The 15,396-nt window shown below is 48.3% G+C and overlaps 1 protein-coding gene across 1 annotated transcript in view; it reads right to left on the bottom strand.

Annotated features, from left to right (window-relative positions):
- LOC144155309 (synaptogenesis protein syg-2-like) overlaps positions 1-15,396 on the bottom strand; it is a 659,264-nt gene that overhangs the window by 115,175 nt on the left and 528,693 nt on the right. Inside the window, exon 6 of the mRNA XM_077686657.1 lies at positions 12,648-12,941. Coding sequence (XP_077542783.1) covers positions 12,648-12,941 — 294 coding nt within the window. The remainder of the gene's footprint in view (positions 1-12,647; positions 12,942-15,396) is intronic.

Here is a 15,396-nt window from a genome sequence, read left to right as displayed (position 1 = left end):
TGCACAAATTGCTCATAGCTCAAGTAAGTTTTTATTCCTCGCAAATACACTTTTTTTAAATCACTCCATTACCACGTCTGGGATTCCCATGTCTTCAGCAAAGAAACAATTTCTGCATTTCACAGGCTCCCCAGGTTGTGCACTATGCGTTTGATTTCGATGAGATTTGTAAGAAGCCTTGCATGTAACGCCAACTTTGTCTGTAAGCCGCCTTAAATAGTGATTTTTGTAACCACTCAGGGGCAATAGTAAAACTTTGTTACTGGCCTACTGACCTGTGTGATGGATATCTATCCCACGTTACGGTGTCTAAAATGCAAAAGAAACAGTATTTTAACGTCCGTGAGGTGACCTGGGTTTGAAAAGGCTATAAGGGGCTTTCTGCGCCTAGGCCGGGCTGGGCTACGGGGCCGGTCACGTCCACGCGTCCATTGAAAATGGCACAAGCCCAATGTTCCCATGACCTGGTGCAAGGAGGGAGAGCTGGCGCAGTGTAAGTATTGTTTCTATTCCTTCTTCGTCCGTGTGGGGCCTTTTAGCATGCGTTCAGTCAAAGGCGCATCTCCTCCCACGGTTATGCAGCCTCAGCGTCAGTCTTCCAATCACATACACCCCTGCATCACCATATGGCATACAGCGGACACACTCCGCCACTCCACACTACTCCCGCTTTTCTGAAGGAGGCGAAAAGCAAAAACGCCCGTGTGTACGATATTTCGCCGCACGTTAAAGATTCCCAAATGGTCAAAATTAATCCGGAACCCTCCTTTACGGTGCGCCTCATCGCCTGCGTTGCGTCGGCGCGTTTAAACCCCACAATCAATCACTCCAAGCTACGCAAATTCTTAAGTCATTTCCTGCGGAAAACGTTTACTCGGCGTTCATAAGACTTCGCAGCGGATTCAGATTAATGCACTCTGAAAAATAATTTGCCAGGAGGCGGACGAAAAGCGGCGCCATTCAAAACACCGCGTTAATTAGCTAATTGGCGCCAAGTGCTCGAATTTTTTTTAAAGGCGTCGAAAGTTCGTGTTATTTATTAATCGAACAGAAAAGAGCCGATATTTTTTTTCCCTTCTCTTGGTCGTTCGTGGCGTGCGCGGAATGCGTGTCACTAATGGCGCAAACCCAAAGCTCCAAAATACCGTTCGAAATGGAGATTCATTCGCTATAGGACGAATACCGTATTTACTCGATTGAAATGCGACCACGACTGTAACGCGAGGGGTGGCTTTTCGTTTCATCATTGCATTCATTGCATCCAGAAGAAAAAAACCGCGAAAGTAACGCGAGGGGTGACTTTGTCGCGTCAAGCAAAAAGTAAAAAAAGAAGGAACCGCCGCAGTACTCACACGAGGCCAACGGAAGAGTGAAAAAGCACATTTACATTTCTAGAGAACCTGTGTTGGCTTGTAGTGGATCCAAACGGCTCTAGCACATGTTGTACTTTTTAGGCAATTTGAATTTCGGTATTCGATTGTAACGAGAAGGCGGCGGCCTTCAGGTAGCAAAAATTAGAAAAATAACTCGTGTTACAATCGAGTAAATACGGTACCGTTCGCATTAAATCTGGAAAAATAATTGAGCACCTTTTGCTGGATCTTTAAAGGAGCCATGAAGACAAAATACAAGTTGGGTTTATTAGAAAGACTGCTTAGTCCCGATAACAATGATACCAATATCATCGCAATCTTCGAACAAATAACGGAGATATTAAAGAAAACGTTTGAAGCAGTGGCGACCCCTTAGCCAATTTCCCGCAACTTTTCTATGACGTCATGGAACCTTGTTTATGCGATTAGCGGCCGCCTAACTGACCTGTCGTGACGACACATGACTGGACGTTTGTAATGGGGCCTCTAGTTCTATTTGACCTCATCACTTGAATGCTAACGTGCAGTTAACGCACTGATTGATTGATTGTGGTGTTTAACGCGCCGACGCAACGCAGGCGATGAGGCGCGCCGTAGTGGAGGGCTCCGGATTAATTTTGACCACCTCGGGATCTTTATCGTGCGCCGAAATCTCGTACACACGCAGTTAACGCACTGAAAATTATGTTTTATTGTTGGCCCGTATGACGTCATTCTTGCTCGTAACACGTCACTGTGGCGCAAAATTTGAAAGTTTTTAAATACTTCTTGCTTTTTTTTCGTTAAAAAAAACATCTTTTGGGGCTGTAATGGAGCTGAGTGAGATAGTGAATCCTATTTCTTTCCAATTACACGAAGTTCTATTTTCTCTTCATGGCTCCTTTAACAATATGTTAGCATCGCGTGCCTCTCCCTCATGAACTTAACGTTTGACCCTATGCGCAGGCCTTGCTGCGGCTTCCCTTTTTTGCCGCTTAGCGCAGAGGAAGGTGACGAGCCGCGCTTCTAATTGATGTCACCCTGGCAACATCGCCAGCGCTGCGAAGGCGGCACCCTCTTTTGTCGAAGACGGCGCCCTGCACCCGCTCTCTCCACTCGATCATTTTGTGCTCCTCTGCTCCTCGCTCTGTTGACACACCGACGCGGATCGACGTAAAAATGTTGGCGACGTGCTCCGTAAGTTGCGCACGCAACAACTGGCAACACTCCTCCACGATTGTTAAATGAGTTCAAAACGGGACGGCACTCGAATCAAGTGGCATGATGCGCCAGGTCTCTGCAGAGGGTCCTTCCGCCTCCTCGGAGACGGGATGGAAACTGAGTGCACCCCAATGAGCCTCTGTCTCCTCACCCCGCGCTGAGTTTGAGATGAGATGAATTCTCACGTTTTCCTCTTCCACCGGAGCCGTAACAGGGGGCTGACCGGACTAGCGCAGCAAGTCGTTCTGGCGCAAAGCGCTTGGATGTTCAACGGTACTGCAGAATAAAATGACTTTCCTCACGCGTGAGCCAATAGTTATACTTCTCAAGAAGGCCCCTTAAAGGAGCCATGAAGACAAAACACGTTTGGTTCATTCAAAAGATTGCCTTGTTAGAATCATTCTGACGCCACTTTTAACGTAAACTTCGCTCAAACAAACTGGATAATTAGGAAAAAAGTGATGTTCCAGTGATGTCATTGCAGACCACGAGCACACCTGATTTAGCGGGAAAATCAAAATTTTAACGTAAATTGAGTTGTCTCCGCCGCCCACCGAGTCACCAACGCGGCAGAGAGATGCAGACGCTACCTCGTACCCACGGAAAAGCGAGCCTTCATTCTTGTTACATGCTACTTGTAACCGGGCTGCGGTTACTGATGTTGATATTGGAAATTGGCCACCTTAGTATAATGCGCCACCTGGTGGCATGAACAGAACTACATTACACAACACAACATCCTCTCCTCCCAAAAAAAGGGGCAGCACACCGTCACACAACACAACATCCCCTTTATGTTGTATCCGCCGCTCACCGAGTTACCATACGTGGCAGAGAGATGCAGACGCTACCTCGTACCCGCGGAAAAGAGAGCCTTTTTTCTTGTTACATGCTAAATGTAACCGGGCTGCGGTTACTGATGATGATATTGGAAATTGGCCCCCTTAGTATCGTGCGCCACCTGGTGGCATGAACAGAACTACATTACACAACACAACAATTTGATTACTTTCTTAGTGAATAAAACGTCGTTTGCATCCGGAAAAGCGCTAGGGGCACTATACAACACGAAATCTTTCATATAAAACTCAACTTGTATTTTGTCGTCATGGCTCCTTTAAAGAAACCCTGCAGTATGGTCAGTGAATCCCCAACGGTGATCCGCTCTTGCACACTACTGGAAAACATCAGCAGAACCTGGGTGGGCCTCTTGTTCGAAGGTACGCTCAGATTATATTGGCCTGCAGGGCGCATCAGTGTGTAGCTACAAGGTTCCGCACATCGATCATGGATAAGGAGGCCAATGCAATGCCCCTCGCTTCGCTCACCCGCGGTTAAGGCTGTTGCGTCCTCGAGCGCAGAGCGGTGGTTCGACGTGCGTCCGCCCCGTGCCAACCGATGGCCCCCAAAACGGCCGTCCTATTCGCTTTTGTTCTGCGCACGCGGGCAGATAACGGGTGCAGCCATTCGCTAAGAAGCTTAGGCTGACCCAGCGCGTTAATTACAGGTAATAAGTTTTCTCTCATCCAGCCCTTTTTGTGATAGTTTAACGTTTTACTCCAGGTGGGCACACCTTTCCATGGTAATTAGCGGTAATTAACATTCTGTGTCTCAGCACAACAGCACAATGGGCTCGCTAAACGGTAAAGTGCTGCTGGTTAATTACTGTAATGGGTAAATAATGAGGATACCCGGGCCGTAAGTCAGTGATCATAAGATTCTACCGATTCCCCAGCTGCTCGCTCTGCCACAAAGTAATCGGTATAATATGTTTCCCTTAACAACCAACGCGCCCCACTGTGAAGGTATCCGCCAAGCTCTACGGTTGCTGCTATTCGTGATGCATGGACGCCGGTTGCTCTGTGTGGCAGGTGCTTGCTCAAGTGACTAAGCAATCACGGTGCTTTCCGGTGATTGATTGCTATTAAAGGGACACTGAATTGATTTGTAAACATTGCGGGATTACGAGCGCAAATTGTAGTCCGGAGTCCCTAGGCCATGTTTCGACCACTCTGAGCGCGTTTACGCGAATTTATTTAGTAGAAAAATCAATTCGAAAATGCTTTCCTCCTCTCTGCACTCTCGCCCATTTTCTGTGACGTTTTCGTGTGACGTCGGGAGGAGACGAGCTGGCAATTGGCTGCGCTACTGCACGGCTCGCCGACCTTCCGACAGAGTCAGTCGGCCGAGCGTTTCGTCCGCCGGCCGCCGACGGGTCGTCGCAATTCGTTTGCTCAGTTGAAACGAAGCCAGAACACGTTTGTGAACGGAAGAATGTACCTTTCTTTACTTTGTTAGTTCCTACACTGTATCTTGCTCCAAGTCAAGATCGCTTCACACAAGCGCTGCACAAGCGCACATGCGAAGCTTCGCTGACTGGTACGCCAGTAGGAAAATATAAGGCCACTTGAAGGCGGGAGAAGAGTCAGCGAAGTCAATATAACTACTAAGAAAATAAAATCAACTGATACTTTTACCGTACAGCGTAAAACTATGGTGCAGGAAGCACTTTTTTGCGCTCGGTGAACAAGCACAGCGGTCAGCAGCACGACTCCGCATCTGCGAACGCTTTTCCGTCTAAGAAATGCAATTGCTAGACGTGAGATATTGTGGAAACTTTGGGGATGCTTACTCCACGAGCGCAATACAACAAATAGTCACCTAAGCTGCTTGAAATGCTAAAATTAAACAAAAGTGCAAACTGGTTATACATTATATACCTTGTATTTCCAAGGTCAGCAGCGGTCGCCCGTGGCCGAGTGGTCTGGAGCGCTAGATGTGCAGCGTTATTGGAAGTGTTTTGCAAGGCACGAGTTCGTATCCTCGAGGGTAGGTTTTTTTTTTTTTTTTTTGAAAGTTGACTTTTCCATTTTTGGCCGATGTTTTCTGTACTGAGTTCACCTTTTTTTTGGGCCGTAACGTTCACTGCTCGACGAACTAGTTTAAAGAACGCGCGCAGGCTGGCACTGGCGCGCTAGCGAGTTCTCGTTGGCGTGCTGTTGCCATAAGCACCGACTTCTTGCGGGCAGTGGGCACAGGCCAGAATCAACAGACCCTTGGCCTGGTGTGAACACGCTTTTTACGATACAGGCATGAGTGAGGCAAGCTCCAAATATGGGGGAAAAGCGCATGGCATTTGAGCGTCTACGGAGACGCGGAGGGCGTAGGCCTCGGCTAGTGATTGCTACGATTCCAAGCCGTCCTGAGAGGCTTATCTTATGCATTTTACAGCCGACAACATGGCAGAAGTGCGGTATGACGATTACTGAGATATCGAGAATGCCCATCCAACGATGCCGTTAGTGTCACTAGATAAGGTTACAGAGTATCGGCACTCTTTTCTCCTATTGTTCCGTGCCGCCGCCGGGATCAGTGGCCCGTTCGCATCACGGGACATTTGTTTACACTGCGACGGTTCATGGGCGCCGCCATTTTGTTGCTTATGCGCTTTCTGTCGGTCAACTGTGGTAGTCTCAGCTCGTCCTCCCTGCTCTGCGGCTGCGCGCGCCTGGCGTCGTTCCGAACGCGAATCAAAGATAAGACGCTTCGCAGCATTTCAGCTGCAGAAGTGGGTTTGAAGATGCCGTGTTGCTGCGTCTTCGGCAATGTGGTTTACAAATGACCTCGTCCAAGTTAGCGGTGATGCCGCAGAGGCGACAGTCTGGCAATACTGATAAACACCAAAATGGCCGCCGTTGCTGACTTGCGTGCATGAGTGCCGCTACTCTTATACCTTATCTAGTGACACTAGATGCCGTCGGATGTCAAGCATGTTGTTTTACAGAACCGAAACCGAAACTTGTTTGAATGCTAACCTTGGACATCGTCCAATCACGGTGCCACCTCCTCCCGTCGTCACAGCGTTTAGTTTTGTGTGGCCGCCGCAAACCGCGCATGGTAGTTTTTCTTCTTTCACGATTTGTAAAATAATTACCGACTTGTCAACCGGATAAACTATGAAAAGTCTGCTAATTTGAGCCAGTCTACGCAGTGCAAGCAAAAACGGGAGCTTGACAAATTTACTTCAGTGTACCTTTAAGTCAATCAATACCGAAAACAAACATATCGTCAGGCGTATAGATGCATAACACTACACGATAAAAATGTAGCACAATACAATATGACATTCTCAAACGAGTTGCTTTGAATTCGAAGTGTAAAAATTATGTAAACCTGATTTTGTTCGGAACCAAAGAACATGCAGCGGCGGTTGAAGCACCATGTCACAAGATATCTGCTGGCACATCAATACGTAAGTATTAATGTTTCACGAGCATTTTATGGCATTCTACAAAGCAGCAAAAGCATTTCTAAAAACAGCAATTCTCATTATTAAAGTGGAGAGAACGTTAGATGTTTACACTATGGTGGCCTGGGCACGGCCACCATTCAGTCAGTCACCATTCCTGTGCACTTGGCTTTACCTACACAGGATTTACTCAAAGCTGGAGGAACAAATTTACGTTTACCGCGGCTCCTAACTGGCTCTAATTTTAGGTCTATAAGGCAACAACGTAAAGGCAAAGTTTTAAACGAGACCCGCTCAAACTTCGGCATCACTCGGGCAGAGGAATACGAGTGTTGCTCTAGGTCTCTCAGATAGGTGTGTTTGCAAGGTACGGTAGGCTCACAAACGCACTTAACTTGGAATCTACTGTCCCCGTCGTGGTTGCAGTCGGTAAATGCAGATGTCCTCTCCTTGTTTTTCCGCACTTTTACCAATACACTTGCCGCAAATTTACGCGATACGCCGCGAGGGCGCACCGAGGAAACCGAAACCGCTTGGAGTATAGAAGACAAGGAACGGCAGGTGAAGGTGACGGCATGTATGTTATGCTTTTTGAAGCGCTTGCTCCAATGAGCTTATACGTGATCGCAAAAAATGGAAGGTTATTATTGAGGCATTTGATCGCCAAGTGTAATCAACGTCCCCATGTGGTACTTACGTTGTCGCAATGTAGTTGAGTGATCATACTGCGTTTTCGCGGGGTGGAATCACATAATCGTCATTTATAATTACATAGGGCGTTGGAAGAAAACAATGATCGCACTTTGCATTTTGCAGTGGCGACTTTTTTATTAATACCTGTCGCAATTATTCTGCTCCTGCATGACCGACTCTGTCACCCTGTTCTTCAGTGTCGTGATCAAGGGAATTCGAACGGGATCAGGATACGGGTATCGGAGTCGCCACTTCCTAACTTCAACCGTGTAGGGAATCGTGGGAAAGTCTGATCCCCGTCTCCCAAAGTCTCAAGAACGGGATCGTGCCGAACCACGATACCGCTCCACACAAGGGCAGGGCACTGCGTCGTTTCATTGCCCTCCTCATTACTGGAGCGAAGGGCGGCACGAAATGATTTTCCGGGATGGAGAGGCGCAGGCGGAAGCACATGCACCAATTTCTCTGACGGGAGCGCGCTTCCAGCGTGAAAACATCAAGCTCAAGTAGCGAAGGCGAGCAAGATTTATAGCATGCACGGCGCCGTTCCGCTGGCTGGAGGAAAATGCAACCTCCGTGCAGTAAACTAGCCTTGGCGAGCGCTTCTCTGGCCTCTTGCCTACCTAAATCTGCTTTCGCCTAGAAAAAAATTTGAACAGAAGATTAACCCGCGAGGTCGCAAGAATGAGAATGAGAAACACGCAACAAAGCAAGGAACCTTTATTTTACTCTCCTATCTCCCGGAATTTCGAAGAAGCCTGCGGGAAGCACTCATGTTTCTCATTTGCGCGAGAAGCGACTAAGACGGTTTGGCCCATTTAATCTCGTGAAACGCCCCAAGCGCCGGCGCCTCTAATGTTCTTTGCTCAGTGTGGTTTGTTCCCTTTTGTTTATCTACTTATAACCTCACTGGTGATTTACTCTGTGTTATCGTATTTTTTAAAAACATTTCTGTTTGCATTTTTTTTTTTCAGTTCGGCTATACTCGGGGTCAACGTTACTTGGCGGCGATGCTGAGGGCGAGGAGCACGTCTGCAAGGTCTCCAGCGTCGCTCGGGTTTGTTCGGGCTTGCGACAGAAAGCGACACTGTCGGTTGCCGTTCGCTCGTAGCCTGCACTCCCCCGCCACGCTTGATTGCTTTAAAACCGGCTCTCAGCATAGCGAACAGCCTAATGGGCCGCTTTATAGCCCATCCTGCTGCTTTTCTGTTTCGTTTTGTCTAAACTAATCTATTCCTGCTGGCAGATGACGAAACATAAATATAGGCAGCAGCTCCCGCCTTCGAGATTGCTCCTACGTATGCTATCAGTGTTGCTCAAGCGTACTGCATTACGTCGCTGCCGGCAGATTCGAGTTCACTTCCCTACTTAAATGAAAAGAAATACATGCAACCACGGCCGACTGCACAAGCGTAAAATTAGTGCACTAATTGGATTCTTTTTGAAGCACGCTGCAATATCGGCGCACTATTAGCTGCCCGTAATCAATACTTTGCTGTTCCGCCATAATGCGCCATATGTTGGTGGCGCTAGAATTTCACCGCACGGCTTTGCTGCTAGTTGTGGCTTGCGTCATTTTTAGAGGCCTGTAGATTAGCTCAACCAATGTTACCTGTCTGAGTGCTCGTAGTGTACCTGAGAATATTGGCGCGGGCTTTTTAACAAACAGGTTACACCAATACATATCCCGATGATATCCGGATCCGGAAGATATCAACACGCTGGAAAGATATTCTAGGATTGAAGTAATTCGGGGATCTCTCCCCTGCCATCTAGCCATGCAACAATAACCGCAACACCGTAACAAAAAACGGTTTACTTCCGCGGGACCTGTGCGCAAAGAAAAGGTTTTAAGGCCGTACTCATTCCCGCCAGAAGTTCATTATACGTCACTACGTTGGAGCCAATATCAAATTCAGCATAGCCTTTAGGCGTTACACAAGCGCTATTTTGTGGAAAGCCACTGAAAAGTGCACTTCCCCCTGGTACCTTTTCGCCTAGTTTTTCAACGCCAGCCATGAATATGATACAATGGGAAGTTAAGAAATTACGAGCCACTTCATTTTGTAATCACCACCAGAGCTCTTTGGCACACGTCATAGAAGTGACACAAAATTTGGGCGAAGAGTACGATCAAATTTCATTTATCTCGAGCGTGGGCGGCGTTCATTCCTAAGAAAGAGATTTGCGTCTCACACACATTGCATGCATGCAACCGTAACCATACATTTTCCCCTGGTTTAACGTGGTTAAGACAAGTTTGTCGAGCGGAATCTCGGTTTTCGGGCAAGAGCGTGCAGTGAACGCGCGCACGCCATCGCACCGCAAGACAAATCACGCACGCTGTTTGGTGCAGTGCCGCTGTAGGTTCGAGCGCGCAGTGAACTTAGATGCAGCCAGCGCCCTCTTGCATTATTTTCAGGTTTAACGCACTCCTACCCTTTCTTTATATCCCTTTTCCCAGCCCTCCTCCTCGCGAAGTGAACTAGCCATGCGACGCTTTCCTTGCGGAGGCGAACGAAGCGCTGGAAGACGAAGAAAATCCCCTTGCTTGCATCCCCTCTCCCCATCGTACAGCGCATGCCCTCCTTGAAACCATTTGTACAAGTGCGGCACGCACACACACAGCTGGCTGGCGCCGCATCTTTTCAAAGTGCTACGAGTTGTGCCGCGCCACAGGTCCCGCGACCGAGAGAAGACGCAGTGAAACATCCCCCTCGCGAGGGGCACGATCAAATGCAGAGCATTTCCGGGGGCGCACGACGTTAAGTAGTTTGCGTTACGTTAATGTTGTTGCACTTATGGCAACTGCTGACGAGAGAGCGTTCGTCAGCAGTAATTTGAATGAGTCAACAATATAAGGCGCGTTCGTAGCGTCCAATTCTGTGTCGGCTTTGTGGCGCAGTGGGTAGAGCACCATGTACATTGCGTTCCGCCCGCAGGGTCGAGGGATCGAAACCGGGCGCCGGATAGTATTTTTTTTTATATAGTAGGGAGGGGTGCGGACAACGACGGTGCGGACTACGGACGTCAACGCGGGTGACATCGTGAGTTACTGAAATGCTCTGCATTTAAAAGATTTCATACATGTGTGTATGTCTACATCCAACATGAGCGACGGGATCCCGGTTTCTTGCGCGGCCCCACAATAACGTGAGGTAGGGGACATGGAAACGCCAATACGGAAGTGACGTTCTTTCGCACGCACAAATGAGCGGAACCAGTTATGCCCGTTCTCCCGCTAGTCTGCCAAGGGACTGAGCAGAAAAATCTGAAGAATTCAAATTCTCTTTTTACGCGCCAAAGCAGCGCCTATGCAATCAGGCACGTGGTAGCAGAGGGCTAGGGATTGATTTTTTAAAGCTGAGCTTTAGTGTCCTCACTAATGCCGTTGTGCGACAGTATGCCGGGCAGGAAAGCGAACTTTATCGGACGATGATGATGAATGACCGTGGGTAAAAGGAAAGAAGAAAACGCTTCCCGAAAACGGAATCGAACCTGGGTCCCTCGCGTTACGAAGCCGGCGTCTATCCCATGGCTCCATTTCGACATGGTCGAAGCGAGCGCCAAGCAACAGGCACCGATTCTCGTCGTTGTTCACCTCAAACCCAAACGCTAGGCCTACGGAGGGCACAACCGACAGTTACTGCGGGTATTCCAGAAAAGTCGTTCGTACCTCCAGACATACTCGCAGTGTGGGATTAGCCAAATAAAGTATACATCACGAGTAAGCTTCGCGTTCAACCGTCGTCATCGTTATACGGAGGGGTGCATAATTCGTCCACATGGGGAGCCTGTAAAGGGAGCTGAAATCTCTACGCACAGGTGTTTTATTCTTTTCATTCTCTCCTCGCTCTCCTCCCTCCTTCCTTCCCTTCAGGATCGTAGAAAGAAGTCCCGCCTTGATTTTCTGTCTCTTTTATATAATCGCAAACTTGCCCTTGATCCAACCCCTTTTCTTTCTCCCTTAAACACAAGACCGACAAGACATCACCAACCAAATGCACTAACTTCATACTTCGCGAGAACGGACACGTTCAAATTTTCGTTTTTTCCACGCACAGTTTCAGACTTGAACCAGGTAACCGAATGAAGTACTTGCGATACTGGGTAACTGTGCATTGTTTTTTGTGTATGTTTTATTGTATTGCTCTTTGCATTGCACCATGCTATCCTGCTTGGACCGAAGTGTGGTCCGCAGTATCTATTGAATAAAAAATAATCAACCGTTACTGCGGGGAATCCAACCAGGGTGCCGAGGTGCACCGCAGCCCCCTTGGGCCACCCCCGGGGTAGGAACAGTGTGGGATGAGTCCACTTGCTTTGAATCTCTTTCGCTCAGCGATGACCGCGTTCCCGCGCTCCTTTGCACTCGTCATAACGAAGCCTTCCTTTAGGTCGCACCGAATGACGTCATTCGTTGTTTTACCAAAACCTCGCGCAACGTCTCCTTCAATGAGCTGCAGTATTTCTTAGACAGAGGCCGTTGCCTTCCACAGGGACAAAAGTACGTTCTTCCCGTTTTGTCCGGCCCTCTGATTAATTACATGCCACCTGTTTCTTGATTTGTGGGATGTGAACTGAAAAGGAGCAGTCTATTTCACCTTTTTGGCACCAAGTAATAACATAAAAGGTAAATAAGACAAAGGTTTCCAGCTCCGCGTTTAATATTCCGCGTCTAATTTTCTAATTTTCCGCGTTCAATCTTCTACTTGTGTGATAGAGGTGTAAGTCGTGCGCTTCGAGCCCCACTGACTTTTGCACCTTGCCCGGGCGGCCGTGTACACAGCGAAAAAAGTTCCAACTGCCTATGATGACGAGCTCAACTTGGCACTATAAATTTGCGCGAAGGGCGCAACAAAAAAGTGTTGTCTTCATCCGCCAGCCACCGCTGTAAATTTACAAAAACGCCTGACAATTTACGGTTGTCGCTTGGAAGAGACAGTGGCGGGACACGCCGAGGGCAGTTCCGAAGGTTGTCGAAAAGGGTCGTCGAAAAGGGTCTATATTTTTTGTTCCTTCTACTGATACGCAGCTGCAGCTGGCAACAGACATTTGTCAGGAAGAGGCGGAAATGTAGTCAAAGAGAGCGGGCATGCAATCATTTTAAAAAGGCAGGAGCCAGAACTCACGCTGGATGCGCAGTCCGAACCAGGCGCTCTCGGAGACGCCCTCCGAGTTTCCCGCGAAGCAGGAGTAGTTGCCCGAGTCACTGCGGCTCAGCTTCTGGATGGCGAGGAAGTTCTCGTTGGCCGCCAGCTCCCGGGTCCCGGCAGAAGGCACGAGCACGCTGCCGTCGCGCCTCCAGCCGACGTCGCTGACCGGAGGGTTGGCGCGTGCCTTGCACTCGAGGAACACGTCCGAACCCTCCACCAGGCTGGAGTTGCGGTACGGCAGCCCCAGTTCCACGCTCAGAATGGGCTTGTCTGCGAGCGGTCAGAGGCGCCATCGCTTTGTTGGTCGCTTTGAAGGTGTACGGCCTCATAGAAATGGCAGCACGGATGTAGGAAGGGCGCCAGGAACTAACGTAACTAGTTTTGCTTCGTCTAGAGTGTATAAAAAACACTGAACAAGAAGCCAAGACCAAGGCGTTAAAAATGGCGTGAGCAACATTTAAGGTTCGTGCAAATATTTGGCAGATACAGCCCTTATCTAAAAAAAAAAAAAAAGGGCGTACTTTTTAATGCGTGGCAGAGAAAGTAAAATTCAGATACTACGTACCATTCCGCGCTATGAAAGTAAGGCGTTTCGTGGGACAGTTTTTTCTCCTGTAAAAAAAAGTCGCAAATGGTCGCTCCCTAGGTGATAAGGACCAGGAGCGACAGTTGTTCGCGTACAGCCCTGCCCTAACAATAATTCTCCAAGGGCAGTAATAATTCAATTTGTTTGTTTGATTGATTGATTGATTGATTGTAGGGTTTAACGCGCCGACGCAACGCAGACGATGAGGCGCGCCGTAGTGGAGGGCTCCGGATTAATTTTGACCACCTGGCGATCTTTATCGTGCGCCGAAATCTCGTACACACAGGCGTTTTTGCTTTTCGCCTCCATCAGAAAAGCGGCCGCCGCGGCCGGGAATCGAACCCGCGACCTCGTGCTCAGTAGCGTAAAATTCAATTTGCCTTAGCGTTGTTGCGTTAGTAGTACAAATGGGCCAATACAAAAAAAAATGACGCGCATGGAGGGGTAATTGCCATGTGTCCATATGTAGGTATCCATATAGGTATGGGCCTATATGCGTCCATATGTGTAGGTAGGTATGCGTCCATATGTATAAGTTTCAGTTATACTAGCAAGGTTTCGGCGTTGCCACGTGTGATCAATCACCCTGTGTCGTGTGTTCATCCCGTGCGTCTGTATATCACGAACGTTATGTAGGTCTGTTGTTTCTACTTTCCGTTGCGCTGACATCACCAGCCATGATGGATTTTTATTTATCCTTGACACTTAGCGTACACAAACGGGGACAAGAAAGAAAAGCATGGAAAGGAAAGGGGGGAGGATTATTCTTGCATGGCTGTGCGTACTGCTGTGGGGTATTAAAAGTCTATTTTTTTTATTAAATTGCCAGTTGTTAGAAGCGCTCCTCCGTGTTGTCCTTTCTTGTGCCCGTTCGTGCGCGCTAAGTGTCAAAGATGAATCAATTCCAACTAGGCCGGCTTGCCGTAATGCTTCAATTTTAATTTTACCGCCTTAAAATGGGCCAGAAAATCTTAATACAGAACATTACCCCTTGATAATTTGCAATCAGCGAGTACTTGGCAAAAAGAATCGGCCCGAAACCGAAGGGTTATGATTACCGCCTTAGCAGCAGAAGACCCTGTGCCCGATCCGAAAATTTCTGAAGTGGTAAAATCTTTTTTTGTCTTTCAGATCCATGCTCGGCTGCCCATGTGCCGTGATGCCGACGACGAACACACGGCGCCGGGCACATGCTGAGAAAAGTACCCTCTCTAAATGCACCCCATATCAATATACTCCGTATAATAAACTATTTACAGCTATTGTCGCCAACCATTGAGAGGTCGACCATATCGACAAAAGCTTGGCCCAACCTTGGCATTGGAATGGAAGAGTCCCGTACAACAAAATATATGGCTCAAAAGTTTCGCTCTGGACGTATTTATAAAAACGCGCACAAGATTCCACGTTGATTAAAAGCAAGAACATGTATGCAGGGTGCAGCATGATTTTGAAAGTAAACCTAAAAAAATGGGGAGGGGGGGGGGGGGGGGTCTTTGTTTGACCCAAGGAGGTTGTATAAACCTCCTTGGTTTGACCCGAGCAACGTATGAGCTACTTTTGCACCTCAGCCTTTAGGACCCCTCTCCTCCCCATTCCTGCTTCCCACAGGGTGGAAATTTTTCCGTTGCGCCCAGTATCCACTGATTTTTCACAGTGGGGCCGCAGCAGAGCATGCGCCTAGGTGTCCTGTGTAACCGATTTTATCAATGACAGGAATCGGGCGGAGTTCCTCCGATGACGGCGGAAATCGTCCCGGCAACGCATTCCGGTCAGTGGGCAGCGCGCCCGCCAGTGCACTGCTAGTGCATAAATAGCACCGTGCCCGGTGGTATGTATTGACAGCTCTAAACAAGCAAACACATAAACCAGCATTGTTGGCTGTAAATCATCGTGCTTGGTTGCTAGCGAACTATAGGTTGCTAAAGGACATCCTCTACCCCGGATGCGATATGCCAGTGGATTAGGAGGAGCATAACGGAACGTGAAATAAATCTGCAACCAGTTGTTGCTCCGTCTGAGAAGAAGCGGTACAATAACGCGATAACTGAGGCTGCATACAACGCTTTAGGAAGTCCTGTGACACGAAGTGTCAATTGGCCTTACAAAGAATTATATCTAAGGGCTCTTCAAACTAGT

This window comes from Haemaphysalis longicornis, unplaced genomic scaffold (assembly GCF_048455015.1).
Source record: "Haemaphysalis longicornis isolate Haplotype H1 unplaced genomic scaffold, Haemaphysalis longicornis Haplotype H1 scaffold_1, whole genome shotgun sequence".
Classification (NCBI taxonomy): Eukaryota; Metazoa; Arthropoda; class Arachnida; order Ixodida; family Ixodidae; genus Haemaphysalis; species Haemaphysalis longicornis.
Note: the sequence above shows the minus strand (reverse complement) of the source record. Positions and strands in the feature narration are given on the sequence as shown.